The 26,815-nt window shown below is 39.3% G+C and overlaps 1 protein-coding gene across 1 annotated transcript in view; it reads left to right on the top strand.

Moving 5' to 3' along the window:
• Window positions 1–26,815, top strand: part of ADAMTS9 (ADAM metallopeptidase with thrombospondin type 1 motif 9) — a 1,232,634-nt gene that overhangs the window by 717,779 nt on the left and 488,040 nt on the right. Inside the window, exon 26 of the mRNA XM_044077927.1 lies at window positions 25–318. Within this exon, the coding sequence (XP_043933862.1) occupies window positions 25–318 (294 nt within the window). The remainder of the gene's footprint in view (window positions 1–24; window positions 319–26,815) is intronic.

Consider the following 26,815-nt stretch of genomic DNA (forward strand, 5'->3'; position numbering starts at 1 on the left):
TAAACTTGTCCACTTTGTTTCTAGTGTTCAGTATCTTGTGGCCAGGGGAAGGCAAAACGTCAAATAACTTGTGTAGATTTTGGTTACCAAATTGTTGATGGAAATGAATGTGACTCAGAAGATATGCCTGCAACTGAACAGGAATGTAATATGCCTCCATGTGATGAATATGTTAACAACAATGAAAACCCCATCCATTCAATTCATCATGTCAATTACCATCCCAGATGGCACTCAAGAAATGGAGCCATAACCCCTGGCAAGGATGGTATACAAGTTTCAGATGACAGTCAGTGGAGAATTGGGCCTTGGGGAGCGGTAAGTAATCGTGGGCTAAATAAGTCTTGAATGATTTCAGAAAAGAAAATTTAATTTGAAAAAATATAAACATTTCATTTTTTATTCCTTTAGCTTGCATGTAACAGAATGAAAATGCGGCTAGTTAGTTGAACTGATTGTGCTTTTCTCCTTCTTGGATTATGAAGATTGAATTTGCTCTTCTTGCTTAAGAATTCTCACGCAAATAATAATCATTCATTCCAATATTACTTCTCTTATCAGCTACATGTACCTTCTTCTCTTTCAGGATTGTCTCTACCAGATCCAATGATTTGTGCAAAATCAATCTGTTCCACAAAAACCCACTTATCAAGTTGAGACAAAGTCAATAAAATTTCAGAAACCAGGATTTTATGATCAGGGCATCAGAATATTAAAAAATGGCGTATTATGAATGTATAGCAATATATTGTTTGTTTTTTGTAAGTAAGACACAGTTTAAATATTATAGGTATATAGGAGACTTCTCAGAATAAAGAGACTGCAGTATCACTGTTTTGTCACTCTAACATTTAAATTTTAAACAATGTTGGCCAATAGTATTCAGAAAAAAAATGGATGGGAAGACTGCAGCACACAGAAGTCTAAGTAAGTAGAATGAAGTAAACTTAGTGATATAGATTTCTGTGCTTTCTCCATGGGTAGCACTGATTAAGGGGTACAGTACTGCCAGATAGTTTTTAAACATTTGAAATATTTTTAACAGATTTCATTTTGAAATGCTTAACACATGTTGAATATAATATAAAGAAAAGTTATATTTGTGGAATGGAATTTACAGACATAAAGTATGTTCACCGAGTGGGAAGGTGACAATATGTGAGAAAAGTAAGTGTAACTTAGAGGCAACAGACTACCCATGCTATAGAAGAGAGATGCTATTGTGTACCATGCCTGCTTGTGATGATTAACACATGAATAGCGCTGTATAAGCACTTCACAGACAGTAATATAGTATACCATGCCTGATGACTGACATTGCTTTACAACATTGTTAAAGAGTTTAGCTAGCCAAGTAGAAGGTACTGTGCTGACCTAGTACCTTGTAGCAAAATTTGCAGATCTCCACACAAGCACTGACCCATCCACATAAAGATGAATATTAACCTAAATTGATGCACAAACCACAAACATCTGGGACTATATTACTTCATCTAAAGCTAATTCCATCAAATCTCCTTTCATTGAAGAAAATAAATTGAACATTCATTTCAAAGAATTTTCACCTTTACCTAGGGAAAGTAAGGACTTGGCCAACATTTTCAACATCACACACAAAATAGTATTTCAAACCCACCCATGTGGGGGTATGCACCCCCACAAGCACCCCAGTGTGGGGGGGGGGGCTGCACCCTCCAATCCCATATATATATATTTTATATATATATATATATATATATATATATATATATATATATACTAACTCTGAGACTGTACTACAGTATGGAAAAGGTCAAATTTCCAATGGTGGCCAGTTCCTTTCTCTGGTTAAAAAATTTGTTGATGTGAACATTAGCTGAAGTGAACATTCTATATATTTTGTTTGATAAACAGACATTCGATGGAATTAGCGTTCGATGAAGTAATTTAGACCCCATATTTTGATAAACAGATATTCAATGGAATTAGCTTTCGATTAAGTAATTTAGACCCTATATATCTATATTGATCTATCTACCTACGTATCTATCTGTGTATATGTGAATGTGTAAGACAGCACTTTCCATCAATATACCACCCATTATAGTTTTAATGATTGTTTTTTGACCTCACCACAGAGTCATATATGTGACTGTTTCTGAAGATGCCCATCTTTGCTAACTTATTTTGCTTATTTGATAAAAAAAGTTTTTTTAAGAATGATATAGTAACAGGTACTGAAACATAACAATAAACATGGCAGCTGTAATATTACAAACTTTTAATGCATAAAATGAAGAGATTATTTATATCATGAAAGCACTTGTTTTAGGCATTACAAGTCTGTAATATTACTGCTGCTGTGTTTATTGCAGTGTTTCCATGTCCATTACTATTTTATTTCTTTTTAGACTTGTTTCTTGTATACGGACGTTATTTATTCCAGGTATACGGACATTTTGCAATTTTACTCTATTTAAGAATGATATAGCATTATATTTTGACATCTCACAGACATAAATGTTTTCAGGAATTAGTTTGGGCATGCAGAAATTCTAGAAATGTCTGGGAGGAATGATCATTTTTTTTTAAATGTATGTGTCCACTGTACATGATAACAGATATTAAATGAAAATGTATGCAATAATGAACAATGAATAACAGAATGCTAGTTTCCAAAAGGAGGCATTCACACTGAACACCCAGCTATAAATTGTGTAGGTGAATTGCCTGGAAGAAATATTACCCAGGATTAAGGTTTCCATAAAATTTTAAAAAGTGCTTAAGTTAAACATATATTTGATCTGTAACGACATTCTTGCATTTTTGTTGTATTTCTATCTAATCAGTTAAGCCCACTAGACACAGTAACCACTTTCCAGTGGTGACCTGGTCACTATCTGGATAAGAAATGTGTTCAGAGTTACAATTTCATGAGTAGAGGTTAAAGGAATCATACCCAGCACAACAGACTGAAGTGCTAAGCATCTGAGGTTCATAACTTAAACTATAGCTAAATTGACAGGAATAATATTTAATTATATTAAATAATAATATTTGTATTGAATGCAAAAAACAAGCCTTTGACATAGATTTCAAGCATTTCAAACATGCCTTACTATTATTGTGAAAGCAATGCCCTCCACAATTTTCATGTATGTAACTTTGTTTACTGTCATCTTGAATTAATTTAATCAGCTCTCAGGTCATTACACCATGGCAATATGCTAAGTTTCAGATTACATGAACAATTTAGCAGCTAATAAATCTGAATGAATATGATGTATTTTTCAACAATGTAAACATTTCACTGTAAAATGGATATACATACAAAATATAACTTCTTTAAAAACTGAAGCTATAATGTGCTGCATAATGCTTAACAGCAGTAATAGCTGTCTCTCCTTTGAAGTGGTTTATGTTGTTTATAATGTGGAAAAGCACAACTATGAGATGAATGCTATCTCTCTTAATTTCTCTCCATTTTTTCTATTCATTTTACCTTATATTTTTGAAAGCTAATGCAGAACACTGAAACTTTTGCATTCTGAGATCACTGTGCAACACTGATGTCTAGTTAAGTAAGAATCAAACTATGGAGCAAGATCTGGTCATATGATATTGGTATTTCCCTATGCTAAGCTAACCCTTCATTTGTTATGCCCAAGGTTCATCCCTGAACTGTGTGGGCATCCTCTCTATCATCTCTTGTTTGTTTTAGTAATATTTACTTTTACTACCATCAGAATTATGTATTTATTTTTTTTTCAAATAAATGCAAATCCTTCTAAACTGATTAATATCAAAATTTCATTCATTGCTGGTAACGAAGATGTCTTCCCTATCAATTAATAGTGTCTTTGCCAATTATCTTTTTGATGTCAGACTGTGTTTCTGTGCAGATTATGGCTGAATTACTCACCCATGGCATGTTTGTTAATGTGGGTAAAGTCAGGAATAAGCTATTCCCAGCATTATTTACTATGGCTTATATTTTATTTTCAAGTTATGTTTTGAAGTTTTTTTTTATATTTTGTTCTGTTTCTTTAGTAGGAAATCTTAAGGAGTGATAGCTTTTCAAAGGTCATCTTATTAAAGAAATATCTAGAAAATATTAATATTTTTGAACTGAGGATGCTGATTTTTTTCATGAGTGACTAAAAACAGACTCACAATGAGTGATGCTACTTTTTTACACAAGAAAATGTTGTTGCTCTTTCTAGCTATGGTGTAATACTTGTATTTTGAATATGTTCCATAGTTCTGTGGAATATCTTTTTTTTTCTTTTTAATGTTTCACATTTATATTGCACACTATGCCATTGGCATTAAACCTTCTCTATTACTAGTCTTTTTGTGTAGTGAAGATTTATGCTATTTTCACATTAAATATACATTTTTATATATGTATAAGTTATTACTATTCCTTAATATTTTTGTAATTGATAATGATATTAACGAGACTGAGCTGAGCGCATTTTTATCAGGAGGTCAAAAAGTAAAAAAAAAATCATTAACCCCCATTTTCCTAGATTTACACAAGGTTGGTGCATTGTGTCAAATGTCACCAGTTCTCAATTTTCAGAGCCACTTTCTTGCTATCTTTGGCAGTCATGTCCACCTGTCTCAGGGCTTATGTTACACAATTTATCCATCTTTTGTCTTGACATTCGTGCTTCCTCTTGCCTTCTTCTGGTCTCTCCCACGTAGGCTTTACTAAATCCTTTTTTCCTTTACTACACATGTAACTGAACCACCATAACCTATTCTGTTTGACCTTCTCTGTAAATAGTGGCTACTTTGGCTTCTGTAATGAGCTCCTCATTTTGTAGTTCTTCAACAGTGCGCATTCAGTGACATCAACTCTGAGGACAGCAAAAGCTGTCTATGGGGTCACTCAACAAGTTGTCTTTGACTCATAAAAGAGTGAGACAGAAGAGTGTAGGGCATATTTCTGAGTAGTGAAGTATGCTACGTGTGGCTTGTAGCAGTGCCATGTCTGAGATTTGTTGTTATTGCAGGCATTGGATAGACCACAGGTAGGTGCAGTGTATCTATTTTTCTAGCATAGCCAGATGCGCATTTCACATTTTGTTGTAGGTGTGCACAAGTTGGTTGCTTAGAGGAGAGACTTATTAAAATAATTGATACATTTAGCAGATTAGGGAGCAGAAAAAAATTCTAGCTGGTGGGAAAATTGTTTTGCTCTGTACATATCATCAAGATTTTGGTTAGTTTTACTATGCATTAATATGTTGATGGATTTTAACATCCAGGTCATTTGATTCTGTGTAATGTAATTGGCAATGCAGCTTTAAAAAATGTGTGTATGGAGAACAATTAAAATTGTGACAAAGTGACAGGACTGTTATGACGTGTTCAGAATTTTGTAACACTGGCCTTTGATATAGTCGGCTGCATGCAAGAGAGTAGCTCATTGTGATATGCGGTATACCCCCCTGTAGTTTTAAATTATCTTCAGTACCCAAGAATCTGATGCTGTCTGTTTCCAGACTTGTATGCAGGACAAAGATTGTCTGCAGTTTAGGAAGGTAGGTCAGGCTGTGGAAGAGAAAATGGGAAAAAAGTTCAAAGATGATTATGCATTTTTCTTTAAAATGAAGGTCCTTGAGATCCATCTTCTTATTTTTTAACTTCCCTGCTACGTTTTTCTTGAATTTTTTTTTCAAGGATTTTTATTGAGAAGATTTAAAAGGCCTTTGGCACTTAGGAATAGGGAATGAAAATGGTTGTTTGACCCTTCGCATCAACTTTCCTGTTTCCTTACTTTTTAAGTACCTCGGCTAAAGAATTACAAAAACAGACCTTTGTTAAGTGCAGCTTTTAGAATCTAAGAGTTAACACCCTCAGGGCAGTTTTGTAGTCTGACATAGCCATTGCATTTGACATTGCAAAACCTCCTTACCTTCCCATTTAAACACATATTTACATTTATATATAGCATCAGTAAACGAGATTTCCTCACTGGGAAAATTTCAGGATAAGGTGTCCTCATATTCATGCACACAGGGAATGTAGCACGTTAACAGTGAAGTGTTGTCAAGCCTCATATAGCAAAAGGCTACTGCAACAGCAGGCTAATGATGAACACACACACACACACACACACACATATGTATATATATATATATATATATATATATATATATATATATATATATATATATATATATATATATTATAAATGGGTGTCGTGCATTAATTTAAATGCAGACAAGTTTGACCATCTTGTGACTGAAAATGTGTAGATAAGATCGAAGGCCACAATGTGCAGTCAGCAATAATGCCGATCTAAAGACAATATGAAGACTGTTTTTGTAATGGTGTTTAATATTTATTTGGGTCTTTTGGGTGGGTTTTATTTAGCTTGTGGCTGGGGTTATGATGTAGAGTTTTGTTTTTGCACTATTTCTGTTAGGGAATCATTGCCTGTGTAGTTCTCACTGTATGCTAATAATGATTTTCTTTTTCAGGGACATTTCTTCCAGCTTTAATTTGGTCCAACAACAAAGATGCTATATTAAGTTTGGAGGAAGTGGGGGCCATAGCAACCACATGAGGGTACATGGGCCTTGCCCCATTCAAAAAACAATGTTGTCTGTTATTTAGCTTTGTGTATGGTTATTGTGCGTTGTTTAATATTTGTATTGTCTGTGGTTTGTGCATAGAGTATTTTGTAAGTTTATTTGCTTTGAAGTATTGCCCTTTTCCCCAGTATAGTTTGATCTCAGAGTTGGTATAGAAGCCCCCCGCTTGGGTGGGTTTCACATGCTTTGATATGTTTGTTTTTTAATGTTGGCCAACTGCCTCCTTTCCCAGATTAACATTTCAGTGATGTAAATACCCCTTATAGTAAGGTATGGGTATTGTCTTCTTAGTTAAGTAAGATTCAATTAAATGGATTTTTGGTCTACTTAAATCGATCCATATATGTGTGTGTGTGTGTGTGTGTGTGTGTGTGTGTGTGTGTGTGTGTGTGTGTGTGTGTGTGTGTGTGTGCGTGTGTGTGTGTTGTGTGTGTGTTATAGCTAAGCTGTTTGTTTACTGAAAGTAGATCGCTGAATGTTCCTATGGTGCTGGTGAAGTACTTTTGACTATGTCAAGTGGGCCAACATTTAGGATGAGAATGTGTGTGTAAGAATTTGTTGGCTAGGGTTAGAGTTTGTGTTTGTTAAAAGGATGGATTTAGTTCTGTGTATACCTGTTTGTATATCTGTTCTTGTTTGTATAATGTGTGCCACTGTCTTGCATACTGGTAATATTAGAGAAAGTGTTTTTCAGGAGGTAATGTGCAGGATTGTGATTCGGGGAGGTGAAGCACCTCTATCCTGCCCATCCTTACTCATGTGTGCTAACCCTAACACTATCTCTGGTCTAACACCAGCCCTGCCCTTTGACAATCCATTTACTAACAATATCACTATTAACATAAAGTATGTGTGATGATACTGTTAGTGGTTTATATATTTTTTTTTCATTTTTTTGTTTGATTGCAAAAGGCAACTTTGTTTTTCATGGAGTATGAATGGCTTGTGTTATTTTCAGTGTTAAAAATTCATTAATGTTTTTCAGGCAAAGAGGGTTTCAGTATGTTTTCTGCAGGTCTTTCCCATTCTGGAGGTTCTGCTTTGGGATTAGCAAATATACACACACACTTGCAATATGAAGCACAAAGCGCAAATCACACCACTAAAGGTTGTTTAAACAAATATAAAATGTATAAGAAAAAAGAATGAAAGTGCCACTTCTTGCTTTCAGATATTTAGATAACTGAGAAACTCTTAGTATAAACAGTTGTTTAGGTAGAAGCTTGGTACCTCTTACAAGAACTGTTGAGCTGTTACAAACACTCTTGATACAAACACTTTAACTGTTGTTTGTATCAAGAGTGTTTCAGCTGCTGTTAACAGCTCAACAGTTTTAGCAAGCTTCAATTTAAACTGCTGTTTCTAACAGCTCAACAGTTATTGTAAGAGCTACCAAGCTTCCACCTAAACTGCTGTTTGTACTAAATGTTTGAGAGCAAGATGTGGCACGTTCATTCTCTTTTCTCTTACACACTTGTAATATGTGTGTGTGTGTGTGTGTGTGTGTGTGTGTGTGTGTGTGTGTGTGTGTGTGTGTGTGTGTGTGTGTGGTGTGCATGTGCGTGTGTGGTGTGTGTGTGTGGTGTGTGCGTGTGCGCGTGTGCGCGTGTGCGTGCGTGGGTGTGTGTGCGTGTGTGCGGTGTGTGTGTGCGGTGTGTGCATGTGTGCGTGTGTGGTGTGTGTGTGTGTGCGTGTGTGCATGTGTGTGTGTGTGTGTAGAGAGAGAGAGCTATAGATATGTATATATCCATACATATAGATATAGTACTTATTTATTTTTGTTTAGCAGGAAAGTCCAAGTGGGATGAAGCCTTTTTTTCAGCAGAGACTGGGGGAAAAGCACTGCAATCATATTATACAAATATCAAAAAGAAAAAGAAATGGAAAAGACTCAGACCTGAGCATATTTCACAATGATTAGAGGTTCAAACAACAGTATAAGTGAATCAGATCTGTAACATTTTATTTTGCAGCTATAGTCGTTTCTATGCAGTTATATGTACATAACAGGGTTTCAGCAGAGAGTAGAGTCAAATGTAGACCACAGTAAGGTTTCACGATGATGAATCTGTGTTTCTGTTAGTTAGCATAACTGTAGAAGTTCAAGATAAGAGGAGCTGAGAGATTAGAGGTGTCAGGCTGATGGCAGACATGGTGGTAGTGATAGAAAAAGTATATGACTGTAGGTTCAAGTATAATCTGTGAGAGCAGAAAGTCTTGGCACAGGCTGTTTGTTGGGTTGGGAAAGGGTGGGTAGTGAGTTAGCAGGACAGATGAGCAAAGGTGGTTTAAGACTGAGGTTATGATTTGTGAAGGGAAAAGAAATACTAGAGTGAGGGTTTAAGTAGGTATAATTTATTTTAACAAGACGTACTGGAGGTTTTTCTTTTTGATACGTTTTAAGTGAAGTGGGAGGGATTTCCACAGCTAGTCGGTGTGCTTTTTTGAAATAAACAATCTGTAAAAAATATCTGCATCAAGTTCCTGGTCTGTGCCTTATTGTCTTTTCCATCTACACAGTGGTCAACGACATTTCTTTGATTTCCACAGCTTGGTGACATGGGGGAGTATAAGCAGTCACCAAAAGCGCTATTAGGTTTGGTTGTCACTAGGAGGGATTTATTACTAGATCACAGTGTTCTACAACTAAGATGTGGTTGCATTAGACTTCATAATGATGGGTATTTGTCTGTCTGGAATATTAGACTGTGCACAGTTAGTAGTTGGGAGAAAGAGAGGTATTGTGACAGTTGTTGCCAATTTAAGTCCTTTAGTTCATTGGCTTGTGTTGGCTGAGAGGTGTTAACTGAGACTATAGCTACCTTGTAATAGCATGAATCTAATTTTGTTCTGAGGATGATCAGATTTGTGAAAATAGGTGCTGCATATAAGAGAGAGGGGGAGTAGATAAGTTATAGCTAAAAACGCTCTAGTATTACCAGTGTGAATTTTTTTGACCCTGTAGAGGTATCCTAAAATGTTATGTTTTTATTGATCCTTATAGGTGTTGGTCATATCTCAGATTGTCATCTAGTAAGACTCCTAGAAGTTTACTTTGAGAGACAGTTTTAATTTTTATGTTTGATGATAAAACATGAAAGGATAGCTTTTGTTCAGAGTAAAGTTTTGTGTTAAACATTAGTTTGATCTTTTTTTGCATTATGGAGTCAAGATTCTGTGGAGGTGAATGCCTACTGTGCGGTGTACTAGAGGTTATGTAGTGCTTGGACTGAGCAGATGGGTGTAGTATCATCTGCATATTGAATTAAGGTTGCTTTTTTGCAGGAGGTGTGCAGTTATTTTAATAAGGATGTTGAAGATAAAGGGCCCTAGGACTCATCCTTCGGGTACCCCAACTGTTACTAGTAGAACAGATAAAAATTCATGTTGACCTTTACAGCTTGCTGCCTGTTTGATAGGTAACTGAAAAAACAGGTAAGGGATGGGTTGCTCAGTTGTAGAAAGGATAGTTGAGAGAGAAGTTTTTGATGTGATACTATATTGAAAGCATTGGAGAGAATGAGGCAGAGGGTTGAAACTAGGCTAGTATTGTTTCTATGATGATTCACTGTATTGGTAAAGTTCAGGAGGGCAGTTGTGAGATGGCCAGGGGAGAGATCATGTTGTGTTTTGAAAAGTAAGTTATAAACTAAAAGGGGTTGCAGGAGTTAGGAGTGGACACATTTTTCTAATATTTTGGACAAAGCTGATAGTATGGCAAAAAGCCTGCAGTTTGCTAGATCAGTAGAGTTTTCGCCTTTGTGTAGGGGAATGATGCAAGATTTCTTACAGACTCACAGGTGTTTATTTATTTATTTTTTATTGTTTTAATATTAGTAGTTTGTTTAAATACTCCAAACTGATGTGGTAAACAAAGTATTTTCCAAATAATGTAATTAAAATTGGCATGTGATTTATGGGTCTAAATCATATCATCAGGCTTACTATTTGTCGAATACCTCTTCATTAAACTTACTTTGTCAAAACCCCTTTTTGTCGAACGATCATTTTAGTGAATATTTTCTTAGGGAAAAAAATGCATGATTGGAGATTTGCCCATTCCCTCACTGTAGTGCAATCTCAGAGTTGGTATATTTATTTATTTAGGGTGGTGTGTGGGTACAGGGCGCAAAGCCCCCCACCTGAGTGGGATTTAAATTTAGTGTTTTTTGTGATGATTGGCAATTGGAATATTGGCTCTTTTCCCTGGGACAATATTCACTAAAATGATCATTCAACAAAAAAGGGATTCTACAAAGTAAGTCTGATAAAGAGGTATTCCATAATTAGTAAGTTTGATGATATGATATAGACCCATGATTTATATGTGGGTTACCCGCATTTGGTAAAGATACCGTATTTCAAATTCTGGTTTCCCAGAAGATCGATTCCAAACACCAGGAATCAAAATGCATAACAAAATAGAAAAAAATAATTGCACGCCTGTCTATCATCCCCTATATATATATATATATATATATATATATATATATATATATATATATCTATATATATATATATATATATATATATATATATATATATATACATATATGTATATACCAACTTCACAGTTATATCACTGTGTATATAAAAGGCAAAACCACTATAAAAGTACACCACTGATTTGCAAAATTGAATACATCATGGTAAAATGCACAGTATAATCAAAAAACAGAATGATGATAAGACAAGGATTAATGACGCATAAGCATGATCTTGTCTATTAGGGTATAAACTGGCTAACTTTACCTGAGTTAATAATAATTACATTTTTTAAGTATCTTCATTCATTTATGTTGGACCTATACAGCACAACATTTCCCAGGATTCGAATAAAAAACAAACAAATATTTATTTATTATTTATTTATTTATTTCCAGTTTGATAACCGGGGAAGTCCACAGGGCTCGAAAGCCCGTTTTCAGTGGAGGCCCGGGGAGAAAAGCTCCATGATAATACAATGAAATAATACATTGCACACAAAAACACAAGCATACATTGATGATAATACATTGTACACAAAAACACAGCAGAAAGACTGTAAACTAATACATTATACACAAAAACACTCTGAGTTCTAATAGCACAATATTTTAACAATTTTTCAAAAATGAAGTACATTAGGCAGTATACATAAGAAAATCTTGTTTTTATGCAACTGTAATGTTAAGTGAAGTAGGAAAGAAAAAGGAAAATATAGAACGAGTTTGAATGCAAGAGCAGGAAAGCATAGGAGAAGCGAAGGAGAAGCAAAAAGTTTAAAGGAGAAGAGAGGTCAGGAGGAAGATAGCAGAAGAACAGATAGAGTAGTGTTGATTTTATGATAGAGTCCAGAAGAACACCTTAAGAAAAAAGGCAAAAAAGATTCAAATGTGAGACTAAGCAAATATACTGAAAACAGTAACAGCAACAGGCTGTTAAAAAATCCGCACAGGAACAGATTCTTCCATAAACATACAGGCTGTTTAACAATCCACTTAGAACAACTAAGAGCTTTCACCAAACAGCATTAGGCTTCTTCAGAGTTGTTCACAGTTATATAAAGACAATTAAATACTGCCTCCTAGAAAATTTTCAGTGAATCATTTAAACCAGCTCGTTCACATGACATAACACAATTAAAGGCACATCATAATGTTTTAATGAATGCTATAAAAAAAATTCCTAAAATCAAATATCCAAACTTAATGTTTAAAAATAAAATACAAAAGAGGCAGTTCAAGCAATTTGATCTTGCCTTATTTTCAAAAAAGGCTTGATAGATATAAAATCTTCAAGCCCTGTGCCATCATGGCATTCAAACGCAACTGCCATTTAGACTCCTTAGTTTTCAATAAAATTTTTACAACAACACCTCTTTCGTTGACTGAAATTTTATCAATCATGAAAAATATAAATTTGTTAAAATCAACACACTTGGTACTATGTATAAATAAGGCATTGTGTACATCTTTATTCTTTATTGCCCACAAATGTTCTCTGATCCTGTCCCACAATCTCCGAGTGTTTTTTCCCCCACATAAAACTCAGGACAGGAAAGGCAAATAACAACATACACCACCATGGAAGAATTACAATTGCATTTACCTGGGCACTGTATAGAAGATTTATAACTAGTTATGGTCACAAAAGGAAGAACAAAAGGAAGTGATGCATAAAAGATCATCTTCCTTTGCCCCAATTTTGAACTTAGACCAGCGGGTGGAAGTTATTAACCAAGTTCAGGGCAAGTCTAATGCCATGGTTATTCAGTACAATGAATATGCTCCCAGCATAGTGGACATTATTAATAAATGTTGGGAACTATGCTATAAAAGGGAAATGCTGTCCAAGTTGGGTCCCAAGCACCAAGTTGTATTTAGCAAGGGGAAGAATATAAAGGACATCTTGGAGAGGCAGGGATGTAAAGGTTCCTACAGGCCATTCGTGTCAAAATGTGGGGCCTGTAGGGTATGTAGGTACATCAGTAATGGTCCTTATGTGACCATAGCTAGTTATGAATCTTCTATAATAATATAATATATATATATATATATATATATATATATATATATATATATATATATATATATATATAATCTTCGATAATAATATAATAATATATAATCTTATGGGGTAGGGTTGCTAGATGGAAGCCTTTTCTTACACAGAAAAATATCCAGGTAATAATATTTATATATATATATGTATATATATATATATATATATATATATATATATATATATATATATATATGGGTCTAGGACACATGCTTGACTAGCATATGTCCGAATCACAAAACATCGAACACACATACACAAAAGCGCTTAACATCGAAAAGTGCTTCTGTGTATGTGCAGTTCAAAAAAAAAATCTACGTTTCTGCAGGGGTCTTTGCCCCCCTGCACCCCCCACACCCCCCATACTTTATTATTCTCACTCCAAGATCACAGTACAGTGGGGAAAAGGGAATTTTCCCTTACCCGCACTGTAGTCTGATCTACAAAACAGGCACACATACACAATGTTTTGTGACTCGAACATATGCTAGTCAAGCATGTGTCTGGATCCCATACATACATATCTATATATATATATATATATATATATATATATATATATATATATATATATATATAAATCTTCTATAATAATATAATAATACATAATCTTATGGGGTAGGGTTGCTAGATGGAAGCCTTTTCTTACACAGAAAAATGTCCAGGGCTGGATAAACATTGCAAACAGTACATCAAGTCTCCCAAAAGCATAATGGACATTGTGTCATGGTCTGATGACACCAAGGTTGAACATTTGGCCCACAATTCCAAGAAGTATGTTTGTCCCAAAACAACACTTTGCATCAACAAATGAACACTATCCCGCCGTGAAGCATGGATGTGGCAGTATCATGCTGTGGGGTTGCTTTTCATAAGCTGGAACTAGGCCTCTAGTCAAGGTGGAGGGAATTATGAACATTTCCAAATACCAATCACTTTTGTTCCCAAACCTTCAGTCATCTGTTAGAAAGCTGAAGATGAAGAGGGATTTTACCTATCAACATGCCGATTACCCCAAGCATACATCCAAATCGACAAAGGAATGGCTTCACTAGATGAAAATTACAGTTTGGGAATGTGCCAGCCAGTGGCCAGACCTACATTCAGTAGAAAATCTGTTGGTTGCCCTGAATGGGGCTGTGCACAAGAGATGCCCTCACAAATTGACATATTTGTAGCACTGTTGCAAGGAAGACTGGGCAACTACTACTAATATATGCCATGATGATAGACTCCAACCTAAGATGACTGAATGCTGTCATTATCTCAACAGGTGCTTCCACAAAGTATTTGTTTAAGGGTGTGCACACTCATGCAACTAGCTTATTGTACTGATTTTAATTTGCATGTTTTCCCATAACAGATTGTTATGTTTTCAATGGAATTGTACAAGCTATAGGTCACATTAAAGGTGGGAATTGTTTTGAAATGAGTTATTGTGGTGTCATTTTACGATAGCACAAAGAACAGGTATTGTAACAGGGGTGTGTACATTTATATAGCCACTGTAACTGTATGGACTCAGCAATACCTGACCTGTAAAACCCGCCTCCAACAAGGTATAGTAACCCCCTTTGGTGGACTGCAGCAATACAAAAAACACATAATAGGTTGCTATATTGGCTGTACAGGGCCACATAGGTGCAGGCAACAACTTGGAAGCATGTCCAAATTTATCTGAAAAAGCATGTAAAGTCACAGGTGCCTCCCTGTAAGGCTAACCATGGCTACAAATCAAACATATCGACAATGCCAAGGCCAGTCACAAGGTTGTCTCCACATATGTTATCAGTCTCAAAGGCAACAACACAATTCACCCCTTACTGGTGGTAAATCACACCTCATACACACAATCCAATGGCTATAGGCAACCTGCATCAGACAGGTTAGGTGTGAACATTACCTCCCTGCCCCCCCATCCATATAGGGAGATATGTACATCAACTGCACCCCTCCCCTCATCAGTGGTGAGCAGGTACATATTACCTACTGAAAGGCAACAACAAGTCTCCATGGGGCCTGATAACATCCCTGTCTACAGCCTACATGAACTCAGGCATGAGCTCATAGTTCCATCACACACTGTAGTCAAACAGAGCCTCAGCGACATCCACATCCCTATCACATGGAAGATGGCCACTGTCATCCCTCTACACAGAAATTAATGGAGAATAGTGGTTTATACAATTAACTGTCCATCATTGGGGGAAATATGATACATCAGGGCCAGGAGTGCAATGCCAGCTAATATTGCCCTGATCGATTGCAAGGGTATGGTGTAGTTGTGAGTGTTGGCAACAAATATCCACTATACTGTTGACAACTGTATAAGATGCTATGATGTGTTTCACTGTTTATGTCTTCCAGGTGGGATGCAGCACCCAAGAAGCCCACCCTACTCAGAGGCTGAAACAGCTGAAATCATGGAAAGCATTGTCCAGAACTATGCTGTAATGCTTGGCCTTGGGAAAGAGCATCTGCAGGAGCAGGCAGCCCTGTAGAATTACCTAGTACACAGGGTAAATGATGATGGCCTGCACACATGAACTTATGAGCAGGTCCAGCATCGTGCAACTGACCTCAGACATAATGCACAGTTTACACACCCCTGTCAAGATGCCAAGTGTTTCCTGATATATACAATGAGAGACCACAATATTACATTCCACACCTTTTCCAACCTGTAATGTGATCGTAACATGAACAATTAACTTGTAAAACCTAACAATATGTTAGGCCACCAAATATGGTACAAACCTTACAATACGCTGGATGTATATGTGTGCACACCCTCCAAATAACATATTGTATGAGCAGCTTGTGATGTACTGACAGCATTCACTCTGCTTGGGTACACACCTGCCATCAATTACAGGGACTCAATGTAACAACAAATAACAGTCCACTATCAGAGTGGTGTATTTATGACATTTGCTCAATTGCCTGTACCAGAAGCACCCATGGCTTGCACACATCTTACAAAGCATCATAGGGATCTCATATTTGAAAGGTATCTGTCAGGAGTAGGGTACAACAAAATTACCAAAGCATTGCATATACCATGGAACACAGTGGAGAGAGTCATCGAAAGGTAGATTAAATATGGGACAACACTAGGCTTACCACCTGTCCCACTTCGTGAGGGACAGTCACTCTTTTGGCAGTTGTGTCCTAACAAAAACTATTAAAATGGCAAATGTCCTGAGATTGTAGGACATAATTATGTCCTATATTTTATGTAATAGTTGCATAAAACAGTTATTCTGTATCTAAATACCTAAATGTTATAAGAAACAAAATAAGCAACTAAAATGCTACAAGAATAAGCTATTATTTAGGCAAAAAAGTTAAGTTCTATCCTTTGTACTGACCATGGGTATGTGTTGGTCTGTAAAATCTGATGTTTGTCCCGAAAATGTCCCACTTTGGCCATTTAAAAAAGTGGCAACCCTAGACAACAGTGCTGTTGAAAAGAACCAGATGTCCTTCGAAAACAGATAAAAAGACATGTTGAGAACTGGTCAGGGAGGCTGCCAGGAGACATGCAGCAACACTGAGGGACTTGCAGGACTCTCTGGCAAGTACTGGTTGTGTAGTACATGTGGCAGCAATCGCCTGGATTCTGAATAAGTCTGGCCTATGGGTTAGGGTCAGTAGATAGAAGTATTTACCCACACCAAATACCATGCAGGGCTGTGTTCAAGTAGCAAAACATAATATCAAGTCTCCCAAAGGCATGTGTTGAAATGTGCAATGGTATAATGAGACCAAGGTTCAAACATACAGCCACTATCCCTAAAGCCACATGTGGTGCTCGAGTAAAACCTCACTTCACCTGACGACCACCATCCACATGTTGAAGCTCACTGGTGGCAGTGCCCTGCTTTGGGGTTGCTGTTCATTAGCTGAAGCTAGGCCTGTAGGCACGGTGGAGGGAATTATGAACATTTCAAATAACACTCACGTGTGAGCCAAAGCCATCAAGCATCTGCAAGACGGCTGAGGATGGAGAGGGGTTTCAGCTTCCAACATGACAATGACCTGTAGCATACATTCAAAGCTATCTAAGAATGGATCCACCTGAATACAATAAAGGGTATGCATTGGGCCAGTCAAACACCACACTTAACACTGATAGTAATCCCCCAGTGTGACCTCCAATATCTGTGGACATGAACTGCCCTTGCCAGCTGACAGAGTTGGGGGACCTTTGCAGGGAAGACTGTCCAAATAATGCCAAGTCAAGATGTGCCATGCTGATACTCCCCTTCCCAGGAAGAGTGACTGCTGTAGTTCACTTAATAGGTGTTTCAAAAAAGCACTGGTTTAAGGGTGTCCACACTTATGTAACCACCATCTCATACACATCTCACTCAGTATATTTCAAAACTAACACATTTGTTTGTTGATTGGATTGCACAGGTCATATGTCACATTTATGGTGGGTAATGTTTTTGAATGCAGTATTGTGGTCTCATTTTATATGATACAAGAGCCTGCCATGTTAACATGTGTACACGTATCATATCCTTGTTAAGCTTAGAAGGTTGTTGGTGTAACAGGATTTGTTTGAACACACATTCACTGCTGGTGATGAGGTTGGCAAATCAAATGTATGCCATTAATTAATCCCAGTTATGTGTTAGACAAATGCATAGGGGTAGTGAGGAACAGAGCAAGCATATGTGCCCGACATCTACACATTCTTCAATGATTTGTACAGTTGTGAGGTATTGTCTATGTTAGTTGCCATTGTGCTATACAGGTGAACAGCAATAATGTCTACATGTGTGCAGTATGTTCTAGAGGAATGGATGTCACCTACTAACAGTACTCATGCATCCCTGAGATGTATATTGTTAATAACAAGGATTGAGAATGACTGCAATGCATGATGATGAGGGCTGAGTGTCATGCATGTCACTTTTTGGTAATGTGAGGTCTGTGTAATAGCTGTATGCCACCTCATCTGTAAGTGTCTGTGTACATGCCTGTGTGCGTGGCAGCCAACCATAATGTACGGTAATAATGTACATTTATTGTCTTCCCCTCACAAGTGGCAATGGGAGTCGGGGTCCCTCCCACTTGGGAAATGATGTCAATGTCTGTGCAGACTCTGACAATGATGATAGCCATAGTGAGGTACAGATGGGGTTGTCAGGTGCTGAATCTTTGCCATTGGTTGGCATCCCACTGTTGTCCACCCCATCCCCGCACACAGTCATAATGCCCACACATACCTCATCAACACTGGCCATAGATACTGAACAGTTGGCTGGTGGTCGTATGTGACAGGCAATTGTGGTGACTATGGCAAGTGTATTTGTAGACATCAGCCATAGTCAGATAACAGGTGAGGTCCCAGACAGGCGGACGGGCAGGGGTGCTCAAAGGGGGACTGCTACCTGTCACAACCCTGTCACAAGTGCCACAGCAAGTGTCACCAGATGCATGTTTCAGACCATCATAGAGACACAGGCACATAGTGAACATAACACCAGACAGCTTCTCAAGGTCGTGAATGCCACTGTTCCTGCTATGTGTGACAACTTCCATGATGATGCTGATGCCCACCATTATTGTGCTGAGGTCATGGGTAGATGGTTGGGTTAAATGGTGGGAATTCTTGACAGTGGAATGTCAATCCTTTAATGTGGAGTGTCTGTGATAGAGCATGTATTGGGAGTTGTCCGTCAGCCACGTGGACATAGGACAGCAGCACAAACAGCTGAGGCTCCATGTGGCCATGCATCTTCTCACTCCCATAGTGGCAGTACCAGCAGCATGACTTTACAGTTGGGTCACTGTCCATGCCACAGTGCAGCAGGCCATGGGCACATGGTCCTGGCCAGTCTCAACAGGGATGCGGATCCAGCAGACAGCAGTCATCATTGGGGAGTAGTACTGCATCTGGCCTTTTGCCTGGTCATGTCAGTGGGTCCCCTGGCAGGCTCAGTTCCCATGTCCATGGCCAGCGATGGTGAACTGCCCACCCTGCCACGTAAGATCCACAGCTGTCCAACATAACCCTGTGTAGGGCAACCTCATGGTGTGACTGTGTACATCCATATACACACATATCACCATCGCAGCCAGGTTACCTCCAGACTTACACACACCACCTCTAGACAGCCCATTTAATGAACAACCCCCAAACACACGCACATAATGTCAGCCAAATGGCTCACCTAGGCCTCTGGCAAACCCACACCACACCCTGTGCATATGATGATACCTATGCCACATCCCTGTCATCCATACCATTGATGCAGGGACATGCTAGAATGGTTCTGATGCACTGGGTGAATTTAGTACAGTTTAGCAATGTAATGCTATGCAAAGTGTTGGCAGCTAGCATGTTTAATTGTTACACGTCAGAGTGTGTAGCTGTCCAGCCATGATGCATTATTGTTGTTATCAATGCTGACTGAATGTGGTCTCCATAATGTATTCTGTTTGTCTTCTAGGTGTCTGTGTGTCAGCAGTATGTGGCCCTGCAGACATTATCTATAAGGGGTACGACAGTGTGGTAATACATTTAGTGTGTCATATCCAGGGTGAAGCTGTACACACTTAACAGGTCTGTATAACAGTTTTTGCATGTGCCATGTAGCTTATGGGGCTGAGGGGTGTATACAGGTAAGTGTATGTTGGCTGACTTCAGCAGCTATTGTACAGTGGACAATGGTAAGTGTAGTGGGTGAAACACACCTCAGATTTGTAAATCCCACACAATCAGAAGGCATCGTGTTGACCCAACACACAGAGAATACTGCTCACACACACACACACACACACACACACACACACACACACACACACAGACACACACACACACACACACACACACACACACACACACACACACACACACACACACACACACACACACACACACACACAAAATTGCCAGTGTTGGGTTTTAAATCCCTACTCATTTAGTTTTTGGTAGTACCGTATTATGCAGTTATCACTGGTGGCACAGAGCTTATAGTGTGTTGAGTTTCCAAAGTACATGTATAGTGAGTAACATCACATGCCCTTGTAAGCTATGGCAACGGGTGATGTAGTGAGTGTGACAGGTTTCATACTAATGTCATGCACGAGTGTACACACTCCCAAACACTGCTATACACACCAGTGCACCCCCACAAGTTTGCCATTACTGTGATTAAGACCCCTGCCTCTCTAGCTGATCATTCCATACTGTTACATAGCTGTTGCACACAGCACAAAGCTTATAGGTCTGCAGAGTGTGTACAGATACTTCTACGATTGATGTAAAAAGTGGCCCTCGTAGAGTGGAACATAGGACATATGCTGGGAGTACAATGGCCTACAATTGTAATACATGGCCAATCAATGGATATATTTCTCACTCATACACAAACACACAGGATACTGGTCTTACACACACACACACACACACACACACACACACGCACACACACACACACACACACACACACACACACACACACTTGCCAGTACTGAGATTCATAGGATCAGGTATTCATAGCAGTGTACCAAGCTAATGGGCATGGAGCCACGACAAGCCTAGCCCATGGGAGTACTCTGGCATCATGCAACCTGACATTTTTTACAGTGTGTCTATCAACTATTGCCACTTGAGTGATGGCCAGGGTGACAGTTAAATTCCCCATCCACTCATCCAGATTTCTCTTGAAGAGGGCCATTGAGGTGCACTGACATGAATGCAACATATATTGCATAACATGTCCACTCACTGGGTTATGTACCTGCCCCCCAGCATGTTTTGTTGATTGTGGTAATGAGGTTGAAGTATCCATGGCATGTGGTGCATACAGATCAGAGTTTCACTAGATATGGCATTCCTAACACAGCTAGCCAGACATGGCATTGTCAGTCAAGCAGGGATTGCCTGTAAGTAGCCAAGATGTGTTCAGGAACAACAGGAGATATTGCACTCTGTCCATATAGGCAGTTGTTTAAAGGCTAGGGTCCTATTTCTGAGGTACACTTGCAGCCTGCACAGTTGTTGCAAGTGTCTAGTGAGCTACATGGCAAATGGGCCATTGTACCTGCTGGCTGGCCTAATGAGCAGAGAGTAGAGGGAGACATTGACCTCTTCCTTACTTGATGACACACCTAGTTATGAGATGTGCCACATAGAAGTTATTTATGTCCACAGTAGCAATTTGGTGGCCATAAGAGAGGTCACTGTCAGCCTGTGTTCTCAGGCCTCTTATAAGGACTTCTGTGTCCATTGGACTACCAGCAATGTGTTAATTCATGGAAACCACGTTGATTCCACATGGGATAGTGACACATTTCTTTCCATTCAGCCTAAGGCCAGTGTTCTGACAAAAGTTGGATGTCTCAGTGGGGCCTTTATGCAAGATGTTAACATGATATGGGGATGTACATATAGCACACACCTTGCAATTGTCTGTGAACATTGTCAGCCAGGGTCACTTTGTGTTGTTCTGAATGTCAAAGGCATACATGACAAATATGAGGTGACCCATGACCAGACCGTGTGGTAACTCACTCATGAATGGTTGGCAATCTGACCTGGAGTCTGCCACCTTCACACTGTGGGTCCCATGCATGAACCAGTTTGCAAGCCTCCTAGTGACATGGGGGTTGATGCCTAGATGGGTGAGTTTGTCTATGATTCTTGAGTGGGGAATGGTGTCCCAGGATTAGAAGACCCGCCTATCTTGTTTTTGTGTTCATACTGTTACATAGTTATTTCATATGGCACACAGGTTATAGGGCTGCAGAGTGTCCATAGCTACCAGTACAGTGGTTGACAACAGTGGGCCCTGTACAGTGGACCTTTGGATGTGTACTGGGTGTGAAAAGTTTGCCAAACCCATCCCCCCAATGGATATGGTCCACAATAAAACACACACACACACACACACACACACACACACACACACACACACACACACACACACACACACACACACACACACACACAAACACACACATGCCAGTATTGAGATTAGAACTCCTACCTATCTTTTTATGTCTACTATAGTGTTACGCAGTTATCAGACATGCCACAGAGCTTATACAATTACACCTACTCCAAAGGTACTTCTAAGGTGAATGACATCAACAGGACTAGTAAATTAGGGTGAGGGGAAATGTAAAGGATGGTACACAGCTCAAAATGGTATAACCCACACAGTATATGATTCTCACACAAACACTCACACAAACAGTTACCAGTACTGGGATTAGAACTCCTGCCTACCTAGTTACCTATCTTGTTATTTCTATTATAGTGTTACACAGTTATCAGATGCAACATGGAGCTTATTCAATATTACCTGGTCCAAAGGTCCAAAGAGGTTTTACACAACTCAAAATGGTATAACTCACTCATGATGATTCACACACACACACACACACACACACACACACACACACACACACACACACACACACACACACACACAGTTGCCTGTACTGGAATTAGAACTCATGCCTATCTAGTTATTTCTACTATAGTGTTACTCAGTTATCAGATAAGCCATGGAGCTTATACAATTTCACCTAGTCCAAAGGTATTTCTAAGGTGAATGACATCAAAAGGACTACTAAATTGGTGTGAGGGGAAGTCTAAAGGGTGGCACACAACTCAAAATGGTATAACCCACATAGTATATGATTCACACACACACACACACACACACACACACACACACACACACACACACACACACACACACACACAAGCAGTTGCCAGTATTGAGATTAGTATTCCTACCTATCTGTTTATGTCTACTATAGTGTTACACAGTTATCAGATGCGCCATGGAGCTTATACAATTTCACATAGTCCAAAGGTACTTCTAAGGTGAATAACATCAACAGGGCTATTAAATTGGGGCGAGGGGAAGACTAAAGGGTGGTACACAACTCAGAATGGTATAACCCACACAGTATTTGATTCTCACACAAACACACACAAACACAAACAGTTGCCAGTACTGGGATTAGAACTCCTGGCTATCTAGTTACCTATCTAGTTATTTCTATTATAGTGTTATGCAATTATCAGATGCAACATGGAACTTATACAATTTCACCTGGTCCAAAGGTACTTCTAATGCGAATGTCATCAACAAGACTACTACATTGGGGTGATGGGAAGTCTAAGGGGTTTTACACAACTTAAAATGTTATAACTCACCCAGTATATGATTTACACACAAACAGTTGCCAGTACCAGGATTAGAACTCCTACCTATCTAGTTATTTCTACTATAGTGTTATGCAGTTATCAGACATGCCATGGAGCTTATACAATTTCACCTAGTCCAAAGGACTTCTAAGGTGAATGAAATTAACAGGACTACTAAATTGGGGTGAGGGGAAGTCTAAAGGGTGCTACACAACTCAAAATGGTATAACCCACACAGTATATGATTCACTCACACACACACACACACACACACACACACACACACACACACACACACACACACACACACACACACACACACACACAAAAACACTTGCCAGTATTGATATTAGAAACCCTGCCTATCTAGGTATTTGAACTACAGTGTTACACAGTTACCGCATGCATTAGAGAGCTTACTGGACTAACCACTGGACAAAGTTGCTGATAACTGCACAACTGAGGTAAAGTATTACAAGTAGCAGAAAGTCTGCCTTCAGTTTTTCCCTTATATCGTGCTAGTTCTTTCTGTCTTGCACTTCAAATGTATCAGTAAGTGTAGCACACCTGGGAGCCATCAGCAGTACTCGTTCATCACAGAATTAGCCCCAGTACTTAGTAGTTATGACCACCCCTCCTGGTATGATTGAAGTGCAGTTTTCTGTGCTTTCGCCCATTAACCTGGTGCACTTATCCATTCTGAGGCACTATTGTAACTGCCTCATGTACACAGACAACCTTCTCCTCTAAACTCAACATTCAGACCTGTGAGAGTTACCCCTATATCATCAAATGTGGAAATATGCACTCTCCAATGAAGACTGCACTAGCTGGTCAAGAGGATAAGGTCAACACCTGCACCACACCATGGTGAACATATTGCTCACCACCACACCCACTATGACAGCCCTGACATACACTGAAAAACCACACACACACCTTCACAGAAGAACTCAATGAACATTTACCAAACAGCACAGACCAGCAAGACAGACACCCACTCAGACACCATAACACAGAACATGCCAAAGGACACATATTTCACCTACACAGTATGCCCCTCAACCTAAGCCTCTAAGGCTATCCACCTTGCACAATACAGTAATCATGGGTAACTCAATACTGAGGCACAACAGAGGTCCCACTCACTATGTTGATTATTGAGGAGGTAACAGCCAGCTGTCTATTACATGCCAACATTCAACACATGACACATCCAGTCAGGGCCCTCCACAACTGCAAGTATCATTCTGTCATCATCCATGTGGGTGTGAATGATTTGGGACACACCTCCTGGACTACACGAGAAGAGACATGGCTGAACTCTTGGATTATGTGGTCCAGGCAAGTGTGACAGTAGCCCTGAGCAGTATACTACCATCACCCAGGATGATGCTGCAGTACTATCAACAAATGATTGACTGCAACATTGGCTTGCATGTTGTGTGTCATTCTCAGGGGATCCAGTATCTCTTTGCTTGGGATAACATAATTGACAGACCTCAATGCCTTGCAGGAGATGGCCTGCATCTGTCACCCCTGGGTTTCCAGGTACTAGCTAAGTGTCTTGCCACCCCTATAGTGCCTTATTAGGCAGTGTTAAAAATAAAATTACCACCGTAACAGCTAGAAATGTATGCAGTCTGAGAGTCATGCTGCTCAACAGTAGACATCTAATTGTCAAGATGCAGTCACTCAAAGCACTCCTCAAAGTGGAAGACATTGACATTTGTGCTGTAATGGAAACCTGGTTCACAGCAGCTGACAGCAGCCCTGCACTAACCGGCTATGACACATTCATTTGTCAGCCCAAAAACATGGACTGCACATCCACAGGTGGTGGTGTCTCTATATTCATAATGGATATGCACACCTCCAGACTAGTATCCCAGCATAATGCATCTGAGATGCATTGGGTACAACTGACTTTGGGTAATAGTGCAATCCAGTTCATAGCCTGCTATGGGTCCCAATCTATGTCCCTAGACTGTCAATCTACATTCCCCAACACCCTGGAATCTATGAAGGTCCAACACAACACTGACATAGTAGGAGACTTCAGCTACCCCTCCATCAGCTGGGAAAAGTAGTGAAGCACCAATACACTATCCCAATGCTTCCTGGAATTCATCAGTTCCAATACCCTGGACCGGCTCATACTGACCCCCAGTAGAGGATGCAACAACCTTGACCTGTGTTGATTACTTACAAATGGGAATGTTGCTTGACCACAGTTGTCAGTCACTACCTGGTAAGATTCTAACATAATGTAATCAACATGGAACTCAATGTCTCACTCACACCCCCCACAAAGGTAACCGCCTTGAAAAACCTCTCCAAACCTGATTTTGGAGTCATAAAAACAGGGGTGGATGACTTCACTGCACCCATGCCAATGGAAAATAGCTGCATGACTGTCGAATCATACACATATGCTCTGTACAAACATGTAAATGAATGCATGATACTACCCATAGACAAATGAACCAAGACACTGTCCTCCAAACACTGGAAGCCATTGTGATGGTCTCCTGCCATTCCTAAAGTGTACAACAGAAGGAGGACACTGTTGCAGAAAAATGTGGTGTCCCAAGACTGGGGAACCCCCTTATTAGCATCAACCACAACTTGAGATCCCTCATGGAATCATCTACAGGCAGCTATGAAGGCAGAATTGCAGCAGAGACTGACAACAATCACAACAGCCTTTGATAGTTATATCAACAACCTCCACAGCAATACCCACATGTGCTGTGAGTTACTACACAATGCTAACTCCTGTCCAGAGACAACAGATATTTGCAACAGTCTTGCCAACACATTCAGTGCCAGCTTTACCCCTCTCCCCCCCCCAAGGGAACCATCACAATGGCAGATGAATGCCAGGCACCCAGCATTACTGCAGACCAGGTTTAACCTGCATTGTCCACATGCAAGAATACAGCTTCCATGGGACACAAACATATCTGTGGCCATGTTCTACATGATATACAAAGAGACCTGGCACCACATCTGTGTGCCCTGTTCAGTCACAGCCTCCCTTCAGGCTTTTTTCCTCCAAAATGGCACACTGCTACAGTCATCCCTCTCCATAAGGGGATAGCATCTAAAGACCCAGGGGATTATTGGCCCATTAGTCTGATGAGTCTACTATGTACAGGTATGGACCGCATCATCAGGGACCTGATTGACCAAGATATAGGTGATCTCCTAACTCTGGACACCACACAGTTTGGCTTTGTGAATAGCAGATCATGCCTGCTCAACCTGGTTGATTTCTTTGAGTGAGTCACCAGGGCTGCGTATGATAGTAAGGCACTGCATACAGCCTACCTTGATCAAGCCAAGGCTTTTAATACCATTCCTCAGGCAAGAATTATTGATAAACCCACCAAACTAGGCATCAACCCTATATCATTGGGTGGGTTGCATACTGGTTCACAGAACACACAGTGTGATAGTGGCAAACTCCAAGTCAGACTGACAAGCAGTCACAAGTGGA

The sequence above is a fragment of the Protopterus annectens genome, chromosome 7.part0 (genome assembly GCF_019279795.1).
Source record: "Protopterus annectens isolate FY-2018-M chromosome 7.part0, PAN1.0, whole genome shotgun sequence".
Classification (NCBI taxonomy): Eukaryota; Metazoa; Chordata; order Ceratodontiformes; family Protopteridae; genus Protopterus; species Protopterus annectens.